Source organism: Melozone crissalis, unplaced genomic scaffold, assembly GCF_028551555.1.
Source record: "Melozone crissalis strain CALT ecotype California unplaced genomic scaffold, PUWL_Pcris_2 ptg000057l_1, whole genome shotgun sequence".
Classification (NCBI taxonomy): Eukaryota; Metazoa; Chordata; class Aves; order Passeriformes; family Passerellidae; genus Melozone; species Melozone crissalis.
In genome coordinates this window covers 10,952,103-10,974,840 of record NW_026535835.1, presented here as the reverse complement: position 1 = coordinate 10,974,840, position 22,738 = coordinate 10,952,103, and the positions used below count along the sequence as shown (strand labels likewise).

Below are 22,738 nucleotides of genomic sequence, written 5' to 3'. Positions count from 1 at the left end.
CCCCATCTCTGTGCTCCCCAGGCTCTTCCTACTCCCTGTTGGGTTCCACATGGTCCTGACCCAGCTCTGCCAGGTGTGACAGCCCCCAGCTGGGGTGTGTGACAGCACACGGCCGGGGTGTGTCACAGCACACAACAGGGATGTGTGGCCAGGCTGTGGTTCCCCTGTGGAGGTGTGTTCAGCTCCCTGGGCAGCAGCCAGGTGTGAAGAGGCCCAGTGGGCTGGGGGCTGCAGGAACTGCTGTGCCTGGTGCTGGGCTCAGTCCCAGCATTGTCCATCGGCTCCAGTCACAGGGAGGGCTGTGGGAATGTGCTTCCTCCAATAAATCCATGCTGGCTTTTCCTGGAAGGTCACCCAGCCAGTTTGCTGGAAGGCCAGAGATCACTATGGGGCATCACCACGTGGATCTTTCCCTTTTCCCTTCTCACCAGGACGGCAGCCTGGGGTTTCTCTAACCACGGCTCAAAAGCTGCTGCTCCGGCGCGGTGTTTTCTCCCAAGGAAAGGTGGTTTAGGTTTCACGGGCCCCTCCTGACGGGAATTTGAGCAGGCACTAAAAGTAGGGCTCCTTGTGTGCCGCTGCTATCGGCGCTATCTGCTCCGTGGGGAGCAGGAGGGCGGGAGGAGCCCCCACTCCCTGGGCTGAGTCACAGCGGGCCCAGCGCTTGCTGCTGGGGTGACGGCAGCTGTGAGTCCCAAAAAAAGCCCCCAGCACTGATGCTTTAATGACAGGCGGATAACACAGCCCCGGGAAGACTCATTCCCTGCATAGCTCAGCGCTGTGACTAAGCTGGAGCAGCCGCAGCCTCACCCCGGCCCCGGTGTCACCAATCCTGCAGGTCCCAAAGTGCCCATCTCCAGCCTGGCTCCATATTTAATGCTAAATATTTAATGTTGCATGGCCACCTGAGGCTGTAATTAAGGACCTGCATCCCCCAGCTGTGAGTCTGGAATGCAGCGGGGGCTGGTGTTCCCCAGCCCCCCAAACCAGCCCCAGGATGGTTCCAGTGCCCTCGGCTCCTTTTCTGCCTTTGGGTGAAGTCACCCAAAAGAAAGGCAGTTTGGCTGTTAACTGTTAAAAGACAAGTGGGAAAAGCATTCCCAAGGTTTTACAGCTTACTGTGCCCTTTCCCTTGGCGTCCCCAGTCTCAATTTCTGGACTTTAATCTCCAACACGTCGTTTATTACTGCTGCTTTTCTTTAAACAGAAATATTTGCCAGGAAATGCAGTGGCTGCATCCCTACGGCCGCTGCTGGGGTTTATCTCCTCTCTCCTGGTGAGGAGCTGATGGATATAGATCCAGGCAGCTGTGTGACCTTTACAGTCTCACTCCGAGTCTGGGGACGTGGATGTAAGATTGTTTCAAGTCATTTTGATTTTATTACAAACCAAAATACTTCACATTCAATGGCACCTCCTGTCCACAGGATAATTACTCTTGGGGAGCAAAAACAACCCAAATCCCAACACCTTAGCCAGGTACTGGTGCAGCTGGAGCTCAGTTAGGCTGTTCCAAGAGATCCTAAACTTGGGAGAATCCAATACCCCACCTGCTCTGGCTCCTGGCTTTCCTGTGGGACATTATTCCAGCATTACACCCTAGCAGGAAGCTGTCTGACAAACAATTCACTGTTCAATAAACACACAAGCTGCACCTGCAGAGAGCCATCTTCATCATCCAACTCACTGCCAAATCCCCACGTTTGGCGCTGGAGCCCCTGATCAGATGATGGCATGGGGGCTGTGTTTGAGCAGTGACTTGTGGCACCTCCTCAGGCGTGTCACTGGTAATGCTGAGGGAATAAAGCCCCACCAACAGGAGCTTCTTCACTCCTTTTCTGTGGGAGAACATCAGGGTCCCGAGAAGCTTTTTATCCCTGTGTCCCAAAAGCTGCAGTGGCTGTAGCTTGCAGCCTTCCCAAGGAGCAGAAGGCTGAAATGGAGGGATAATATTTAACCTGACACCCCCAAATCACGGGGGGAGCAGGATCCAAGCTCCTTGGTTTGTGCAGAGCTGTCCTGCTGGGATGTTTGCTAATACCCCATAACAGTAACAACTGTTGAGGAGCTTCCCTGCCACGTCCTTTCCCATCCTTTATCACAATCAAGTTAAAAGGACTGGACCACTGCAAGCTCTATTTTTACAGCCTCGGGCACGTGCTGTCGCCTCTGAGAGCTGCTGCTGATGTAGGGAGCAACACGAGGAGGGAGGGACTGCATCTCTGTACCCCGTGCTGCAAAAAGTGTGGCTGTGTCCTGATTCTTTGTCAGCAGCACACAGAGGTACCGTGGTGCTCTCTGCAGCCACGGGAGGCGTGAGGAATGAATGCCCATTCACGTTTAACATCAGCTTCTGTGGCACATGATCCTCCCCAGCGCTGCGAGGCAGAGCCATCCTGACAACAGCAGAGTCAAAAGGAACCCAGACAAATGTCAGCATTCATGCAATTTAACAAAGCTCCCCACTTGTTTTTACAAAAAAAAAAAAAAAAAAAGGAAAAAAAAAGCCCCGAAATGTTTTAAACAAAAGGAAATGTCCTTCATTCAACACTGGTGAAATCTTTCAGCGCTGTCAAAGCGACTTCAAAGCTTTCTCCACATCTGCCTGCTCCAGCCAGGCACTGCTGCCTGTCCTCAGGCCTTTGTGATGTACCCCTCTCTGATCAGGAAGTCATAGATTTTCCTGGTTTTGTTCACATCAATCTTGATGAGGGCTCGAGCCTGCGCCAGTCTCAGGCCTCCCTGTTTGTTGCACTCGTTCACTAAAGCAGCTTTATACTCCAAATAGGCTCCAGGGACCAGCCTCACCATCTGACAGAGCTGCAAGACAAAAGGTGAAGTTAATAAACACCAACACTTGCCGTGTTCTCCCGTTCCCAGAGCCCTGCTGGGGGAGGAGCACGGGGAATGTTTTCCTGAGAACACTTGCAGCGTTTCCCTGCACAGGGCAGGCACACGGGAATGCTGTTGGCATCCACAGGTAGGGAAGGGAGGAGCCTGCTGGCTGCTGCATTCACAAACACTCCCGATGGAAAATAAAGGAGGAGGACGAGAGCAAGGCCTGGGCTGGCAGGAGCAGGGCTCTGAGTGTGCCCTGTGTGGGCGCTGCTCCTTCCCAAGCCCGGGAAGCACACATGCCACACTTGGAAGCAGCAACTGGGCTGGCTGGGAGCCAGGGAGGGCATCTGGCTGCTAATCCCCTGCAGACTCAGGCTCTAATGCCTTCCACAAAAGCAGCTCCCTCTGCACAAGTCTGGCGTGGAGGCTGTGCAGGGAAGGCATTCTGTGGCTGGAAGTTTGGTGAGGAATGGCTGTGCACAGCCCCTGAGCTGTTTGGCTGCACAGCTCCTGCTCAGCTCCCAAATTCCAGCTGCCTTCCAGGAGCACGGCATTGCTCCTGCTGGAGAAACTGTCTGTCTCCTCCCTTTAATAAGGAAATGCTTCGTGCTCATTCCTCACGGATAGGAAATTGCAGAATTCCTCAGCCCTCAGACTTTCTGTCTCAGCTGACCAGGAAATCAGATTCCACACACACACTGATGTCCTGCCACCATTATTCCTGTGCTGAATGGAGCAGAAATGCCAGTTCCAGCAAAGCCAGGAGCCGATTCCCAGTGCTGCCAGCTGCAGCCAAGGGAAACACGCACAGAGGGGAGGCTGAGGTACAGCTGTGCTTCCTGGGCACTGCAGCCTGCCTGGGGCAGCCTAAGGACACCTCAGGGCTTCTATGAAGAAATAATAATCTCTTTTTTCAGTATTGTTCACTGAGTTAGAGGAAGGGCCTGCACTGGGCTGAAAAACAACCAGTGTTCATTAAGAAAAATTAACCCCTGTGCTCAGCCCAGCCTCAGAGAGCAGGCAGGGAGATGGATGTGGAAACAGCACCAAATATCACCCTGGTGCTCTGCTCCTTTCTTTGCTACATCAACCAGTTTGTGCTGTGTGAGTAGCACAGGAGATCAACTGGAAACCCTGAATGATTTCTGTGAGAAAGGAAGAGCAGCCAGGCCTGTGCCTGAGGTGACATTCACAGCTCCACAGGCACGGTGTGGAGACACAGATGATGGAGATGGTCCTTCCATCCTCTCCTCACCTCCTTCTCCTTCTCGTTGAGCTTCTCGGTGCCCGGCAGGCCGGTGAGGTTCAGCGGTGGGGCACTCCTTCTGCCTGGGCATGGGGAGGAAAAGCTCCATCAGAAAAGCCCTGTCAGAACCAGAGCAGCCTGGTGTGGATGCTCCTGGGCTCTGCCAGGGATGGGGAGGAAAAGCTCCATCAGAAAAGCTCCATCAGAACCAGAGCAGCCTGGGCTCTGCCAGGGAGGCACTCCAACCCAGCTGGAGCCAGGTGTTTACAGACAGGGTTAGTCAGGGCTCAGCAGAAAGCTCTGCTGATGCCACAAAAGGTTTGGTTTTGCAATTTGAAGCTCTGTGGATGTTGCACGAGACTCGTGAGCTGTTGGTTTTTGGGAGGAACTGCAGGACAAAAGCTCTGTGTCAGACTGGCATCAGGCATGGCTCAGCCCAGCTGACTGTCCCACTGCAGGGAGGGTGTGCCAGGTGTGCTGAAACCAGCGCCTTGTAAGGATGATGAGACTTTTTATTGCTGTGATTAAGCCAATTTCTCTCTGGCATTACTGACAGCTTCATGAGGCACAGTTTTCTTCAAATGCCTTTAAATACCATGCAGGTATTGCAAGGCAGATTTGTTTTGCAATTCCCTGTTTGGGCATTGATTTTTTTGTCTGTTAGGATGAACAGTTCTGAAGGAATATTTATCACAAGCTCATCTGGTGTTTATCACTTTCACTATTGTTTCTATATTATTATATAAACAACAGTTATAAGTTATTGTTTATTTTGCTGTTACCTTGCATAGCCTAACTTTCACAAGGGCTGCCTGCTTGCAGACAGCTTTTTTCTCTAATAGTTGTTTGGTTTTTTTTTTTCCCAACTTGCAGATCTCAGGACAAAGTTTGGGTTATTTATTCACATTGAAAAAAGTCTCTCACCCTGTGCTGTGGGCTGCATATTTAGCACTGTTAGAGATAGGTGTGTATCCCAGCATAACTCCCCAAATTTGGTGAAGTGATGAGACCTTGGGAAATGTGCAAAAAGAAATATTTGTTTTTCCCAAGGATGCTGCCCTGGCCAGGTCCTGCCCTGGCACTGGGAAGTGTCTGTGTCTCTGGGCATCTGCAGGAACAGAAGGGATCTGGCTGGGTGTGAGGAGCTGAGCAGAGGGAGCTGGGGACTGGGGAGAAGCTGCAGTGTGAGTCTGTGGGAGGTGTAAAGGAAGTTATTTCTCAGCACTGCTCCCCCTTCCCATGGCATGGGGCCACTGTGCTAGGAGGGACACGACAGAATTCAGTTTTACTCTTTTATAAACCCAGAAAATACCACACACACACACACACAAACTACATGAAATAAAACGTATCAAGGCTGCAAAGTCAAGAGCTCAGAATCTAGAAGTGAAGCATTAATTTGCCCTCTTGTATATTCAGAGTGATGCAGCCTTTAATTAGAGCCACGTGGCAGCTCTTCCCCAGCATCCCTGGGCAGGATGTTTGCTTCATTAGCAGCTCTATGGTATTCTGTTTGGGTTTTGTTCCACATGTGATGCTGCTTGTAAACACCGTGAGCTATCACACTGCACAGGCAGCACAGTCCCCTCCATGGGACACTGGATCCCTGACTAACAGGGAACTTCATCCCTCATCCCAGATCTTCAGCTGGAAGACGCTGTCCTCCCCTCATGGACTCTGAGATACACAAAGCTGGTTTTTATCCAAAACACCAGATCTTGGCAATCACCAAACAGGTTCAGGACAGTCTGGAGTGCCCTGACTCACTGCTTGGCATCCTGACCCAAATCTACCAGGAGGAAATGAGGGAGAACATATAAACCCAGTGTCCACCTCTGAGAGTTCCATTCAAGTGGTTTAACAGCATCCACATAAAAAACTGGGTGTAGGGACAGAGCCAAAGCCATTTTGCCTGACAACATTTAACAACCTTGTAGTAAAGCTTTATCCCAGTCTCAGTCACCCCATGACCTCAACAAATGGGATGGGAATTTATTTATGAGGACCTTGACTGACCCCTGAATCTGTCCTGACTGGGCACTGAAAGAAGATGGGGTCCTCTTGGTGGAAATACCCTGATTTGTGCTTACAGACTGTGAAAATTCTTTTGTTTCCTGCCTTGCTAATGTAGCTTTAGGATGGGTTTTGACCTCTAGTCAGAAAAATCTAGAAATTCAGCAAAAAATCCTGCAGGATATGTGAGTGGAATGACTTGCAGATTGATGTGATGTTGACTTAAGCGGTGCTTAACCATGAGGCTTGAGGACTGACACTTTGGCACTCGAGAGAAAGAGTCAGAAAAAGGCTGTCAGAGAAATATTACTGTTTTTTGGCAGACACCATCTAACACTTACCTGTAGTTGAAGGAACCGGTACCGTGGGAGTCACGCCAGAATCACTGCAAAGAAAAGAAATTTTCAAATTGCCTTCAAGTTTTTTTAAGCATAACTGCATGTGTTGGCCCTGAAATTGCTTCTTCCACAACTTGTAATAATTATACAATTCAACTTGCATAACCCAGGCCCTGACTAGGAGTCAACAGGATTTATAAATATTTAGTGTTCCCACATCGAAAAATATGTGTGGAACCTGTTAAAAAACCCAACAAAGAAACGTGGAGGGGCACACAATTAAAAATGCAGTGGAGATTGAGTGGGGAAATTCCAAACCATCTCCTGCACACAGGATGCACTTCCTTTACGTTTGCTCCTTAAATCCAAGTGCTCGTGCAGGGTGATGACACATTAATAATGCTGCTACATCTAAAATCATCTGAAATATTTCAGGCATCAGCTGTACCCTCATTAATATCCATAAAGAGCTCATTTCCCTCTGTGACTTTATGAACAGCAGCTCAGTTCCTGAAATCTAAATTTGAGCAAACGGAGGGGTTGAGTCCCTCCTTTGCCTGCACTCAACAAGCACTATTGCTGTCACCCACCTTTCTGCCCTTCTCAATTCTGCAGGCTGCTCCCACCTTGATAAACTGGGAATGGATTTGTGACTATCAGGCAGGAAAATGTGTTGGATGCAAAGTGAATCAAGGATCCCAGGAAGGTTTGGGTTGGAAGGGGACCCCGAAGCTCATCGCTCCCAGGGCAGGGACAGCTCCCAGTGGAACAGGCTGCTCCCCAAGCCCCTGGCAGCTGGATGGGGCAGTGCCAGGCTGGGGCAGGTTCCCTGGGCAGTGCTTACATGTCTGCCTGGCGGCTGAGCCACTGCTGGCAGGCGCTGCTGTCCTGGATGTACTGCAGCACCTCCGAGAGCATCGTGCGCTTCAGCCGCTCCTCGTCCCGGCTCTTCTTCAGGTGCTCGTAGGTCCGGGCACCTGTGGCACACACACACACAGCCTGCCCTCAGCACCTGCCTCATCCAAAACCACCCCACACTGCCTCGTCCCTGCTTCAGGGCATTTTGGGAAGGTCAGCAGCCTGCCACCCCCAAGGCCTTGTCCCTGTTCAGGAGATTTTGGGGAGGTCTCTGCCCCCGGCCCAGCCTCTGCTGCTCTCCCTCGTGGTGACCCCTTGGCACCAAAAGGGATCAGATCCCACCCTGCACCCTTCCCCCTGTTAATTTCAGGCCAAAACCAAACAAAAAGAGCTCCCATGATCCAATTCCAGGATAAAGCAGGGTATTTTGTTATGTGGAGGTCTTGGGCCTCTCTCCAGATATCACAGGTGTTGACAGGCAGTGAAAGTGTCCCAAGATAAAGCCCTGAGACCACTGTGCCATGACACAAATATTTTAAATTAAGCTTTTGCAAAGTGCTACCCAGAGCAGAGCTGTGTTAGACACTGATTTCCACACTGAAGGCTCAGATCACTCTAAACCAGCCCAGCTGGACTGTGCATCATTGCTGAAGCCTTGCTCAGCCCCAGAGCCTCTCTGAGCTAAGTGCCTTTTTATTCAACACATCCTGGATGTTGTAAAATCATCCTTCCCTTCCTTGATGGATGGGAATGGGCTGAATAATGCATCAGGTACTTACTGCAGAAATTGGTGATGCCTGCTGCTCTGTATTCCTGCAGTCTCTTTATTTCCCTGCGCAGCTCAAATTCCACTGTGGGACCCCACGAGGTGGCAGAAGAGAAAACCAGAAAAGCAAAAGTGGGTCAGTGGGGTGGACTGGGAATGTGGCTCTCTGTTATCTGCCTGCTCAGCTCAGCTCTGAGCACACAAACCACAGCCAGGGGTTACCCTCCCTCCACAGGATCTCAATATCTCTGTGTCCCCGTGCTCCTCGGTCACAGATTGCAGCTGGTTTCTAGAATTTCTGTGCTCTGAAAAGGCATTTTCTCTTCATGCTTTGATAGTCCCTTTGCCCTACCCTAGACAAGGCAAATAACAATACTGTGGGATTTCTAGAAGGCATTTCAATAGCTTTGAGGAACTGCTCCAGCCAGGCTCCTTATACATCAAATATTCTCTTGGAACTATGATTTTCCAGGCTGGACCTTCCAAAATTTTTCCTTGCAGACAATTTTTTTCCTGCAGTCAGGAAGATGAAATTATGAAATGTTTCTTTTGCTCAGAGATATTTCCTGTCTGCTGCTTTCATCAGCTGCCTTCCAGCACTGCTCAGCTTTACAGGGAACAAGTTTCCTTGTGAATTTATTTCCTGCTGCTGCTCAGAGACCTGGGTAGTGCCTGTACCTGTCAGGTTCACCTGAGGATCTGCAGCCACTACAACAACAAAATTTGCAAGACTCATGACTTTGCAGGATCATGCTTTTGGTATTTCACACTGGCTGTCCTGAAAACACGGGCACAACTTGGTAAATGCTTCGTTCTTTCTAATGAGCAACAACTGTCCCAGTTTAAGCCACAGCATGAAGCAGGATGTGGTGACTGGGACTGGAATCTGCCTAAATGCAGGCTATGGGATGATTCAGGGATGGAACAATGCCTCTCCCCTAAGGTAAGGACATAATGACCACTGCACTATGTAATTATGTGACATTAAGTACTTTAACGTGTGTCTTTCAAAGAATTCACTCTACTGCCAGCTCCCAATCTCTCCACATAATATAGGGATTTTATTCTTCCCCTGATACAGAGTCCCAGTAAATAAACAGAGCTCTTCAGATAAAAAAATATTACCTCTCCCACATGACCAGAATGTTCAGTCAGCTGCAAACTCAAACAAAGAGCTGGGACACAGTTTAGTGGAAAAACCCCACTGGCTGCTCACTGAACACATCAAACCACAGATGCATTTGCTTTCCTGAGGCGGTTAGGTGGGGAGGAGGAGGAGGAGGAGGAAGAGCACCTCCTGCCCCCAGGACAGGCTGCAGCCCCCTGACTCACGTGCGTGGCTCTCGATGAACTTGTCGTGCTCCAGGGGCCCCAGGATGCGGGCAAACCTCCTCATGGTCTCGTAGAGCTCCTGCACCTCCTTGGGGTAACGCCTTTCCAGGACTGCAGGGACAAAGGGCCACGTGTCACCACCCCTGCTGCCAGGGGACAACACCTCTGGGGGGCTGCTGGGAGCCCCAGCCTCAGCACCGCCCCAAAATCCTCATTTTGGCCTTTTTGGTGCCACAGCCACAAACTGCTGAGTGAAAAGCAACAGAAGTTACAGCCCTTAAAGTCCTTAAGGCATAAAGGGTGATATTTAAATGTTGCTCAGTCATTTCTCACAACACTGAGGTGCACTTGAAAGGCCTGGGTTTCACCTTGCCCCTTCTCCCCACTCAGCAGAGCCCAAATGCTTCTCAGGAGCAATTTTGAGGCAAGAACTAAAGCACTGGGCTGGGAGTAGTTAGGACCAGACAGCTGGAAACAGCTGGGGCAGGAAATCTGCTGGAATTTAGAACATCTGAATACATTCCAGTATGAACAAACCACACTGGTGACCTGGAAGTGGTGAATGTGTGAAGCTTTGCCACTTTGAAGTCAAGCAGTTACACCTGATACTCACTCTGAAATTTTCTGAGGTTGATCAGGCCATGATCTCTTATAATTCTGGAAATGAAAGAAAATTATATTAATAAAGGCCATTACTCCTGCACTGCCTCACAAACACAAAGGCTTCAGAAGAAACTTTGATTTAGGCCATCAGAGGAGTCTGAAACTAAACATGAATGAAATTTCCATAAGCCCTGGGCTGGCTGCAATGGAAACATGATGCAGTGTGTCTTTAATCAGGGTAAATTCTGGGCAGTGGTGTGCATTAGCACTGAGCACAAAGGGAGCTGCAATCACTTTAAAGGTTGGAAATTGCTTCTTTAGGCACACATTTCACATCCACAGCATCTTACAACTTGTCCTTCCAAAATCAGAGGTAATGAATGTCTCATGAACATCATTCCCAACTTCCCTCTGCTAAAGCACAGGGTACAGCTGGCTGTGAATGCCACCCCTGGCACAGGAGAAATGCATTTTTCCATGGCAGCCTGGGTTTTAAAGGGGTGATGGAGGTAACTGTGGGCTTGAGCTGCTCCTGCTGGGATCAGGGGAGGAGCAGAGGGACAGCAGGTGCCTGACAAGTCCCTTTGTCACTGGGGCGAGCAGTGCCACGTGCTCATTGCTCTGTGGTGACTCCACGGTGGAAAATAAAATACCACAGAGCTGGGCTGGCCAGGGCAGCCCAGAGCCTGCCCTGTGAAATCCATGACATTTCCTCTGCTGGGCACAGAACCTTCCTGTCCCGTGCAGAGTCACCTTTCTGACAGTGGCATCAGTGGCTTTTGGGGCATTTTCCACATTTCTGTCCCATCCTGCTGCTGGAACTTCACAAAACCTGACACTGGTGTAACCACAAGAGTTATGGAGAGCCCTGCAGCACTTTCCTTCAGCATGACAAGATGGATCATCATGGAAATTACACCACATAAATACTTTTTATTTATGAATGATGAAGAACCAGGTCAATCCTTGCTGTCACTCAGCAGAACTGTGGAGTTTTATGAGAAGGACTGGAGCAGCCTCATTTCAAATCACTAATCCTTCCACTATGGACTAATCCAGCAAGATATAATTTTAAATATTGAACAAAGTACTTCAAAGTTAGAATAAAACTTAATTTAATTAATAGATTGAGTCATTCTAGAGCACTGTCAAATGAGTTGAATAAATTATTCAAGCCCACGTCAGCAATTGAGTTATCTTCAGTATGGAAAACTAACTTGGGGGCCACTAGGATTTAAAAATAATGATGCAAATATTTCTGGGGGAAAAGTGGGGGTCCAGCAATCAGTCACAGTCTGGCAGGATTTTTCTGCGGCAGGAAATTCATGGTGTGCAATCCATCAGCATTGCACAGGGAAGGGAACGCACAGTGACTGCTTCAAAACTCACTTTTTCCGTCTCTGTCTCTCCTTCAACCTGGAATGATAGATATCTACAACTGCAATCTTCAGAGCTGCAAAACACACAGATTAAAGAATTCATCAGCAACCGCTGCAGGAGGCTGGATTCCAAGCTTTTATGTTCACATTAGGCAGAAATGGTTTAAAAATCCTGAGGCAGTTTCACAGGGGCATCAGCTCAGTGCAGCCCTTGCTACCTGGGGAAGGTTTCCTTTGCTTCCTCCTGCCAAATCCATCCCTGTAAACACACTCATGTCAGCATGAACCTGGGAACTCCTCTCTCCTCCTTCTTGGACTGTTCTGCCATCTGCAAATATTTGTTCCTTCACACCTGCAATAGCCAATATTCCCTCTCCTGAGGTGGCATCCCTGGGCACAGGTGTTTGCCCAGAACAGGGAACCCCAAAAAGCAGACACAGCTCTCACTGTGAGCACTCAAAGCAGCCTTTGCTGCAGTTGTTAAAGACATCTGGAAGGTTCCAGCTTGTTAACTTCCAAACTTACCTGTCTGCCAGGAGAACAAAGCACGGCTCAGGACAATGTGAGGAAGCCCAGGAAAAAGCCATGCTCATTAGGAATCACATCCTTCCCCAAATCAAACCTGCCTGAGCCCTCACACAGCCTGCAGCTCCTTTCTCCTGCACACATTAGCTTAATAAACTTTTTTTTTGGGTAAATTCTTAAAAGACAAGATAAAGAGACACCTATCACCTTCCCTTCCCTTGCTCTGTTGGATAACACACAAATTCTAGGTCATTAAATGAGTGTAGAGGAGACTGATTTTTAATTTTTTTTTTAAATTAATGTTAATAATTTCCTCTTAGAAGGAAGAGGCTCCAGGCTTGGCAGTGGTTTGGAGGCTGGGACACAACAAGCAGATTTTGGGAAAAGGGGAACTGGGGTGGCCCAAGGGGGGCAGAACCCAGGATCCATTCCTCTCTGTAGTTACACAAAAAGAGCAAAACTGAGAGTGGCAGTTTATTGATTGTACTCTGGGATTAATAATTAATAATGCAATTAAGAAGTGTGGTTCTGTGCCTCTCTGAAATATGTATGTAGGTGTAAACAGCAGGAAGCCCCAGCCCGTGGGAAATGCATCCCTGCATCCCTCTGGGTAATCAAATTTCATACAAACAGGGACAAAGCCCAGAGGCTGTGGGGATTCACTCAGGAGCTTGATCCAACAAAAACCCTTCAGTTTGTCCCAAATTGCTCTGACATTAATCTAAGAGTTAAAGATTCTGTATGAGCTGGGGGGGTGCTGCAACATTCCTCCTTGTTTTCCCAAATTTCTTGCATTTTCCAGCATCATTGTGTATTTTCATAGCGAGGGATTTAAGTTTCCTAATTTAAGAACAAGCAGAGACAGCAAATTCTCCTTCGTGCTAAAATGTGGGGATGAGAAATTGGGAATGCATCAAGTTAAACATGAATGAAATCCATTAGGAAGGGCTGGAATCGGAGCCAATTTACAGAAAATATTTTTGTAGTTTTGAAGCCCTCTGCAAGCTCAGCCAACTTGTTATTTTCTGGGGTTTGTGTGGGCAGAACTTAATAAGTACATGCAGAAACTGCACTGGAGAACCTCTATAAATATCACAAGCAATTATGCACCTCTAACCATGGAGTTTTGATGCTTTCACCTGGGTGCACAATATTCTAAAGAAATGATGATCAGATGGGGAGAGGAAGGAACAAACGAAGGGAAAAAAATGGAGTTTCTGCTCGCAGAGAAATGAGCATTTCTGCCACAAGCCCTTCTGGAGGGGCTTTTGTTTTTAAGATCCAGACTCGGGCAGGACAGGCATTGCCAAGGGTGGAATGCATGAACGGCTCTGAGTGCTCCAGTGCCCCTCAGAGCATGGAAATGAGACAGGAGATGCTGGGGGAATGGCAATGCCCTGCAGGGCTCTGTTTGTGCTGCTGCTGGGGACAACCCAGGCTGGCCCCGTGCTCAGCGTCCACTCTGGCCTCTGATAAGGCTCTGATAAGGCCCCACTGATAGGCAGCAATTCAAGGCTCCTTCCTCCATTCAAAAAAACCCACAAAACCCCAAATATTTTGGTTTCTCCAGAGCGTGCCCAAAACACTTCCTTTGCTTTTCATTCCTGCCCGGCCTCACCGGGTGCGCAGCAAAGTTTGTGGAACACCCATGAGTGAGAGCTTTGCTCCATGCAGGGAACCTGCCTCGGCAGGGGAGGCACAGACAATGGGGAGAATGCAAATAATCCCAGCGACAGCCTGTGGGATGAGCTGGGGGGCTGCAGCCCAAATCCAGGCACTGGAGCACAGCAGGGCCATGGCACGCAGGTAAATCTGCTTTTGGGGCACGGCAGAGCTTGCACAGCACAGCAAACTCTGCCAGGCAGGACATGGAGCTGCAGCTCAACTTCACATTCCCCTGCCACTTGCAGCCCATTTCCACTCCCTCCTAAATCTGTGGTTTCAGCAATTACTTTGCAGCGTTAGAAGTGAAAAAAATCATTTACATGAGAAGGGGGGGGGGAAAAAGCTGGGAAAAAAAGATAAATTACCAACGTTCTAATTCAGCCTGATGAAAACTTGTAGTTCATGAAATATTCAAGCACTGTGGGCTGAATTAGGCTTGTAACTGGTTGGTGCTTTTGATCTGTCCATTATGTTTTTGTGTAACTGCAATATGGATTTGCATGCCCTCACTGTACTGCCAGCACTGAACAAAAGGGAACAATTCCAGAATTGAACTAAAATATCAGAGATTTCATAGAAATTTTTGCCAAGAAGTGGCAGAATGATGTCTGTGACCTCCTGTGAGGTGGGAAGGCAGCAGGTACAGGTTCTGTGATCCTCACAAAAGCTGCCTGGGAGCCTTCCCACCTTGTAATAAATAGCATTTTCTTGTGGGAATACCAAGAACTTGTTTAGAGTGACACAGGGAAATCTGACAGATAAAATACATGAGATAAAGCTTTAAATATAAATATCATATAAAAGATATACATCAGAAAATACATCAAGCAGCTCAGATCCAGAACTTCTTAAAAAATAATTTTTACAAAATATTACAGAAAGCAGTGTGGGAGAAGGGGAAGAAGGGGGAATTCCACTGCAGTGGAAGCACAAATGTTCCTGTGGGATGTGCAGCACCAAGCTCTGGTGCACCAAGAGAAGGAAAGAGAGACCACAGGAATTGCACTGGGGTGTCCCAGGGCCCAGCCTGAGTGACTTGCAGAAAATGCAATATGAAAGTCATTTTCAAAAGTTAATCTTGAACCCAGTGAGGTTTAACAGGAAAACAAACTGAGGATTTTCCTCCCCACCTGAGCCTGAGGCTGTGAGGCCTTGTTTGGGTTTCTCTGGGTTATGAAATGTGTTCAATCCCATTTTTGTCCCATTTTTGTCCCATTTTCATTCTCACCCAGGCTGCCTCACTGCCCATCCCAAAGCTCAAAGCTCTTTAAACCACCCCAGCTCTCAAGAGCCCCTTGTTGAGCATTTCCTGCCCCTTGGGCTCTACAGCTGAGCTTCAACTTCGGCCAAGCAGAGTGGGCAGCTCCAAACCTGCAGCACAGGCAGCATGAGGCTCCTGCCTTTTGCTGTATTAAATACCAGGGGTGAAAGATCTCACTGCAAACTCTTCAGGAAAGCATTCCTGCTCTCCCCAAGGGAAGGAAAGAAGCTGGCTGGGCCCTGGGGCTCATTCTGGCCAGGTTTTCTCTCCCACAGGGGCACATCTGGGGAGGCAATGCCAGAGTTGCTGGGCTCAGAGACCCCAGGTGCAGCTGGCCAGGCTCTGCCAGGCTCTCTGCACACTGCAAATCCCTGCCAGCCCTTCCCAAACTCTGCAGGGATGGAGCAGAGAACACCCAATGCAATTACGCAGTGAAAATCTTGCACGGGCTGGGGGGAAGTACTTTTTCACACAACAGGTAATTGAATTGTGAGCTCCTAATTGGATTGTGGCAGTCCCTGGTGCAGGATGTGCAGCAGCACAGGCAGATCCAGCTCCAGCAGGGGTGAGCAGGGCTCCTGCAGGATGGGGGCTGCCAGGAGGGCAGTGCTGCACAGCCCCCTTGTCTGAACGTGGTTCTGTCATTAATGGGCAGAAATAGGAGATTATTCTGCTTTTTCAGCTCACAGGGACCCAGCACAGGATGAAACACAGAGAGCTGGCAGGAGGAGTCCCTGCCCTGGCCTCCAGCCAGTTTCCCCTCAATAGAAGCTGAAAGGGGAGAGGCTGACACAGGACCCAGGAGCTGCCCTGAGCCAGGGCAGTTTGCATTCCCAAAGCTCCTGCGTGCACTGCTCCACTTCCAACTGGCTTTTTTCACTTTGCCAAGCCTGTCTGTACGTAACAGGGATTTGTCTGTCTCCAAGGGATGCAGAGGCTTTAGCTCAGAACTGCCTGACACAGATGGCAGAGTTCTGAGGCACAAACACAGGGCTCCTAAAGCCTGGGTGTACTCACAAACGTGGGGAAATGCAGGATCTTCTCCTCTCTGTGGATTAAAATGTCACTTCAGTAATTCCTGTTACTGCATGTGATTAAGGCAGCATGCCCACAGAAACTCAGAGCAGGAACTGGGCTCATCAAATCATCTTCACAATAAAAGGAAGTTGTCACACACAGCTGATGCTACTCTAACTCAGGGCATGCTCAACATGTGAGAAATCACAGCTTTGAGTCCAACACTTTTAATGTGTTTCACATACACTGCACACCTCCCTGCTGCCTGCATTAACACCCACCTGATAGATTTAATGCATTAAAAACCCAAACATGAAACCCCATACATTAAAAGTGTATGCTCCCTTTTAAAGTGTGTGCAGAAAGAAATGAAAAGCTGCACAGGCCTCTGAAAGAGTTTCAGCCTGGGTACAAAAATGTGGCACTTACCATGCAAAATGTCTGAATCATCTTCCACAAAATCAATATCTCTCAAATCCCACTCGGCATAGTTGTCAAACTCCTGTGCAGAGGTGATTAATACAGGGTCACTAACGAGCATAAAACATTGCCCTCAGGTTTCAGAACAGGCTGGAGGAGTGGGACAGAGATGTTCACCCAGACACAGGGCACAGGATGGGACAGAAATGCTCACTCACAGGGCACAGGGACAGAGATGTTCATCCAGACATGGGGCACAAGGACAGAGATGTTCACTCACACACAGGGCACGAGGCTCCATCCAAACAAACAGCCCAGGGCAGCTTTGCCTGGGGGCAATGTGTAAATGCTCCCCCAGGGCTGCAGCTGGAGCAGGATGTTGTGACAGGACACTGGAATTAGCCAGCTCATGGGATGGAAATCAGGATGTCCTGAGCTGGAAGGGACTCACAAACACCCCCAAGCCCAACTCCTGGCCTGGCTCAGGACGCCCCCCTGTGCCTGAGAGCCCTGGCTGGGATTTTGGGGTGCTGATCCTGCTCAGAGACCCAAACCCGAGGCCCTGTGGGGCTGAACTGGTTCCTGCATGGACAGGGGCAGGAATGGGGCCTGTTCCGTGCCCAAAGCATAGGAAGCAATGCAGATCTCCCAGTGATGTGTGGAGCAGGGAGTGCGCTCCCCTCAGGCAGGGACAGTGCTGGAGCCGGTCCTTAGGCCCAGCAGCCCAATCCCAGTGCCCAGCAGGGCCACCTGGATGGACAGCTGGACAGATGGACAGGCGGACATCTGGTGGCAGCAGCAGGGCCTGCAGCCTGTGCTCCTGCCCTGCCTCTGCAGGCCACCAGCGCCACCTCGGGCACCAAAGGCCTCATTAACACAGGGCTTTAATTACCAACATCTCACCTTGGGAGGGAGGATCAGAGAGCAGCTCCTTACAGGAGGATAAAATAAATGTAAAATTAAATGGGAGGAGAGTGTTTCTTACCTCAACAAAGTCAGCTCTGGCTGGCATGTAGCCAGCCATGTCCCTGGAGAGCAAGGAGTCAAAGGTGGGCCGTGGGGGATCATCAGCAGCTGCAAAAAACAAAAGGTTTCCAGCTGTTGAGTGGGGCTTGGGATCTTCTTTTAAGGATCTGTAAATAGGTGTTTATTTTGCAGGAAAAGTGGGAATAATTAGCTGAAGAAAAATACCCTGATTGGGCTTTTATTTGGTGTTATAGTCAGAAAAGACAGAGTTCATCCAGAGAAAAATGCAGCAATCTGAGATCTCGGCAGTATTCTCAAGAGTCAGACACAAATTCAAGGTAATAAACAGGTAATAAAACGTAAACTTTGCATTTTGGAGCTCAGCATCCCCCTGTAAAGCCCTGCAGACCCCTGGGGCTCAGCGTGCAGGCTCCTTTAGTTAATGGCACCAGGAGTGTTAAATCTGCCTCCTTCTGGGGGCCATTGCAGGGCTGCAATGAGAGGCATAGAACTCCCAGTTTTTACAGCCCTTCCCAGCTGAGGAGCTCGGCGTTTCACAGACAACACCAGCCTGGGGCTCACGGAGCACTCAGCTTTGTGTGTCCCAGGGCACTGATAAAGCAGGCTGAGGCACAGGGCACATAAAAATATCAATAACAGCCAGGGACACAACCAAAATTGCCCAGTTCCCACTGCTCAGCTCCAACCACTTCAGTGGGAAATGTAAAGTGCCTGGCCCAGGGGGGCTGGGGAGCTCTGCCATGAGCAGCTGCCAGACCGGGGGAATGCTAAATATGTGAAATGCAAGGAAAACTGAGAATTTGTGAACTTGCTGCAGACTTTTTTACAGGCAGCTTTCAAGGGAGAGGTGTGAAATCAGCATAGCTGAAAGGAGTGATTTTCTGGCAAATTGAATCAGCAGGCAGGCCTGGGACAGGGTGTGTGCACAGAAATGTGCACAGGAGCAGGGGGAATGTGGAAGGCAGAAACCCCTGCTCAGCTCCCTTTGCTGGGCAGGGTGAGAACCACACTGGGGTCTGTGCTGAGGGAGCTTTGGGGTGGGATAAAACACCCAAAACCTCTGCTGGGGTGGTTTCTGTGTTGTGGAGGATTTCTGTGTTGTGGAGGAACTCCTGCTTGTGAGACCCTGGTGTTTGTGTCAGACAAAGCTTTGGGGTGGGATAAAACATCCAAAACCTCTGCTGGGGTGATTTCTGTGTTGTGGAGGAACTTCTGCTTGTGAGACCCTGATGTTTGTGTCAGACAAAGCTTTGGGGTGGGATAAAACATCCAAAACCTCTGCTGGGGTGATTTCTGTGTTGTGGAGGAACTTCTGCTTGTGAGACCCTGGTGTTTGTGTCAGACAAAGCTTTGGGGTGGGATAAAACATCCAAAACCTCTGCTGGGGTGGTTTCTGTATTGTGGAGGAACTTCTGCTTGTGAGAACGTGATGTTTGTGCCAGAGCCTGTTTCCTGCCTTGCCCATGCAGCTGGCAGCCAGGAATCCATGCAGTGTGAAGGGAACCCCCCCAGAGCAGCTCCCAGCCCAGGTTATCCCCTGGGAATGAGGGCACACAGGTCTGGGGTACTCACAGTGGAAGGGAATGGCTGTCTCGTGGTGCTGAGCCTCCTCTGCCTGCCTCAGCTTCAGCAGCGTGGAGGCAAACAGGGGGTTGTTGATGAAGTGCTTCATGTAGTGCTTCTCACACTCCTCCTTGGACTTGGTGCACATCTGGTTGGCCACGTCCTGCCTGGGGTGGGGACAGGGGGAGATTTGGTGTGAACAACACAGAAATGTTGTTTTTTTAAAAATTTCTCCAGTGGGAAAAGGTGATTTTGGACGAGGGATTGGTTGTGTGCAGAGAGCTGGCCTGTGGTGGTGCCTGGACTCACACTCTCAGCACCAACACTCACATCTGGGTGCCAGGGAACATTTCTGGGAGCCCATGAACAATGAAATTCACTGATTTCATATGGGAAAACCTCTGGCTGATGGAATGTGCCTCATCTTTAACAGTCTTGAAATTTTACTGATGTTATTGGAGAGCTTTTTACACGTTTTACTGACTGCAGGTAATGGCAAACTCTGTGACCAGCTGTCAATCCCATTTCTGACAGCAACGTGCACCTGAGAACTCTCAGCTCTGCTTCTGTGCATTCTGGGGTTCTGCACTTTAAACACAACTATTTTTAATGAAGGAGGAGACAGATAGCTCATGTAAACAGGATCTGATACCCAGCCTGCCTTCAGCTGCTGAATTAGCGCCTCACCCACAATAAATCATTGATCAGTTAATGTGCACTGATGAAATCCACAGAGAGATCCAGGGAAAAGAAAGGAAAAGCTGCCCATCAGTGACTGAAATTGGCTGAGGCACAGAACTCTCACCAGTTCCCAAATCCACAGTCCATCACAGCTTCCAGGAGAGACATCTCCTCCTGGGCTGTCCAGTTGGGGTCCAGCACAGGGAAATCAGATGTCTGGGGAAGAAAAGAGAACAAACTGTGATCCTGTGCTCCAGCCCACCTCAGAAAGGGCAAACAAGTTCTGAACCACAGATAGAGATCATTCTGGTAGCTTTAAACTGCCACAAAACCTGATTGAATAATTATTGGATTACTCAGGGCATCGACCATAGCAAATCCTGGAACATGCAGTCTCTCCCAGCTGTAATTGCACCATGTTGTACCATGAAACACAGAAAAATTACTGGAGACTTTAAGAATTATTAATTTGGAGGGGGAAGAAACAGCCTGGAGAAAGAGAAGCCAATGTGCCTGGTTAAGGGACTGTGAGGTGCATTGTGCTACACAGAACAACAAAAAGATGCAGCTGGAAATGACTCCACTACTCCACTCTGTTCCAGGTGGATATTTTTCTTTTTTTAATAGTTTAAAACCTCTGAATCAAAGAATTGCATCTTCTTTCAGTGCAACATGAGTAAGCAAGGGGAGCTGTGAGAGCCCAGACCGAGCAGTGCTATCCCAAAGGAATATTTACCATTATCTCATAGGTGTGATCACTTTGGTGCTTCTTGTACTCAAATCCTCGGGTGAAACACTGCAGAACAAAAGACCAGAACTGTGTTACTTGTGCCCTGAAAGGATTTCCACTGGTCCCTTTTGCAACTCCCATTCTCTGCGCACGTCTCAGTGCTCCACCCTCCATCCCCCTGGTCACTCCCCTGTCCCTGGAGGGAGCAGGGGTGGCAGTGGCAGCCCGTGGTGGCCCTGGTGGCCCTGTCGGGGCAGTGGCAGCTGCTGGCACTCACCTGCAGGCACAGCAGGAAGGGAGGGGGCCCACACTCAGCACACTTCACGTAGGGCTCCGTCAGGTACGAGGAGCAGCCCCGGCACGGGGGCTTGTCAAAAGGGTCACCTGGGGAAGGCAGAGGGAATCTGCTGTCACACAGGCACTGTCACACCAGCAAACACAGCCCCTCAGTCCCCTGCGCCCAGCTGATGGTTCCTGTGGGCCCAGATTCTATGGATTCTATGGATTTTGAATGAACTCAACTGCGCAACAAAATTAATGGGGCTGTCAGGTTATAATGGCTTCAAACTCAGAGGGAGCAGGGTTAGATTGGAGAATTGGGAGGAAATCCTTCCCTGGGGGGGTGGGCAGGCCCTGGCACAGCTGTGGCTGCCCCTGGGTCCCTGGCAGTGCCCAAGGCCAGGCTGGATGGAGCTTGGAGCAGCAGGGACAGTGGCAGGTGTCTCTGCCCATGGCAGGGGGTGTAATTGGATGGGCTCTAAGGTTTCTTCCAACCCAAACCAGGCTGGGATTCCATGATTCTCACTTTTCCCAAGGAAATGGATTTGAACCAGTTCAATTATAAGTAGAGGAAAATCAGACAAAACTTACACTGCATCATTTGTGTGAGCACTAAAGCACGTCCCCACAGTGCCACATTTACACGTTTTTTGGGCACTTTCAGGGATGGTGACTCCAAAATCCCACTGCTCCAAGGAATGCCTGCACCATCAGGTTTTTCCTGAGCGGATTTCTGTGGTGGCACTTACTGCTGAAGGAGGCCAGGCGCTCCATCCCTGCCCTGCTGCTGCCTGTGCTCCCTGGGGTGAACCTGGCTGGCCCAAGCACCCACGGCGTGAGCCTGTCCCAAACTGCGGATCCCAAAGGGAATTCTGGGATCCCTCGTGGTGTGATCCTCCCAGGGTGTCCTGAGCAGCAGGCAGAAGGGCTTCAGCAGCCTTCAGACCCCATCCACACGGATCAGAGCCCCCTCTCTGGCTGTGGGGAAAAATCCAGCACGGAGATGTGGGGTCATGGGGACGCAACCCCAGAGTGAGGGTTCAGGGGAATGGATGTGTGAGAGTTATGCAAGGAAGTGCTCTGCACCTCCCAGAAACGCTTCCCATATCCCACTGCCCCTATCCCAGTTCTCAATTCCCCACATCCCAAACCCCACTCCCCATATCCCACTCTCCCATATACCAATCCCTGCTCAGCCGTATTCCAATCCCAACTCCCCATATCCCAGTCCCCACTCCCATTCCCCATATCTCAGTTTCCACTCCACATATCCCAATTCCCATATCCCAATTCCCATTCCCATATCCCAATTCCCACTCCCCCATAGCCCCATCCTCATCCCCATTCCCATATCCCCATGTCCCCATATTCCCATTCCCATATCCCCATATTCTCATATCGCCATCCCCATATCCCATTTCTCATATCCCCATATCCATCCCCATATCCCCATATCCCCGTTCCCATTCCCATATCCCCATACCCCCATACCCCCATACCCCCATATCCCCATGTCTCCCCATTCCCATTCCCTCCTGCCCCTCTCCCCATCACCGCCAGGCGGCGCCCCCGCCCGGCCCCGCCCCCTCGGCGGCCCCGCCCCCTCCGGCCCCGCCGCGGCCCGCGAGGCTCCGTGAGAGGCGCGCGCGCTCCCGCCGCCGCGCTCCCCGCGCCCGCCGCCGCCCGACCCGCGCTCTCCGCGCTGCCCCCCGGCCCTGCCCGGTGCCGGCGCGGCCCGCAGGGGGCGGCGGGGGGAGCCGGGGCCGCCGGGGCCGCCTCTCACCTCGCTCGGGGCGGCGGGTCGGGCCCGCGCGCGTGCCCGGCCGTGCGCACGCGCCGGGGCGGATGCGCGCGCCCCCTGGCGGAACACGGCGCGCGCCGCAGGCCCCGCCCCGCCCCGCCCCTCACGGGGCCTGAGGGCGCCGGGCCCGGCCGGGACCGGGGAGGAACCGGGACAGCGGGACCGGGGCTGGAGAGGGTCCGGGATAGCGGGAGCGGGGCTGGGCATGGACCGGGACAGCGAGACCGGGGCTGGGCAGGGACCGAGGCCACACCGCGGCACCGGCAGAGGCCGGTGTCCCGCGGGGAACAGCCCCGGGCCCCTCTGACCGCCCGGGAGAGCCCCGCGCTCCTCCCACGGTCACCGGAGCAGCTCCCCCCGGTCCTGACCGTGTTCGGTCTCCATCCCGGCAGCTCTAGAGGTGGGAAGGAGTGGATTTTATGGGAAAGGGTTCCCG

The 22,738-nt window shown here is 50.7% G+C and overlaps 1 protein-coding gene across 1 annotated transcript; it reads right to left on the bottom strand.

Annotated features, from left to right (window-relative positions):
* Nucleotides 1–1,903: 1,903 nt before the first annotated feature.
* On the bottom strand, nucleotides 1,904–22,341 carry TADA2A (transcriptional adaptor 2A). Its single transcript, XM_054287379.1, has 16 exons — nucleotides 22,285–22,341; nucleotides 21,251–21,479; nucleotides 20,500–20,606; nucleotides 20,229–20,288; nucleotides 19,617–19,708; nucleotides 18,821–18,978; nucleotides 17,247–17,335; nucleotides 16,271–16,343; nucleotides 11,384–11,447; nucleotides 10,005–10,048; nucleotides 9,392–9,502; nucleotides 8,073–8,144; nucleotides 7,280–7,412; nucleotides 6,439–6,482; nucleotides 4,094–4,167; nucleotides 1,904–2,820 (listed from the first exon to the last, which is right to left on the bottom strand). Exons 2-16 carry the CDS (start codon nucleotides 21,273–21,275, stop codon nucleotides 2,635–2,637), a joined length of 1,332 nt encoding a protein of 443 aa, XP_054143354.1. The 5' UTR covers nucleotides 21,276–21,479; nucleotides 22,285–22,341; the 3' UTR covers nucleotides 1,904–2,634.
* Nucleotides 22,342–22,738: the final 397 nt, after the last annotated feature.

Coding starts and splice junctions, on each gene's coding strand:
- TADA2A (XM_054287379.1), bottom strand. CDS start 21,275: ATGGAGCGCCTGGCCTCCTTCAGCA. Junction 20,289..20,499: donor CCTTCCTGCTGTGCCTGCAG/GTGAGTGCCAGC, acceptor TTTGTTCTGCAG/TGTTTCACCCGAGGATTTGA. Junction 4,168..6,438: donor ACCGGTTCCTTCAACTACAG/GTAAGTGTTAGA, acceptor CCCCATGCCCAG/GCAGAAGGAGTGCCCCACCG.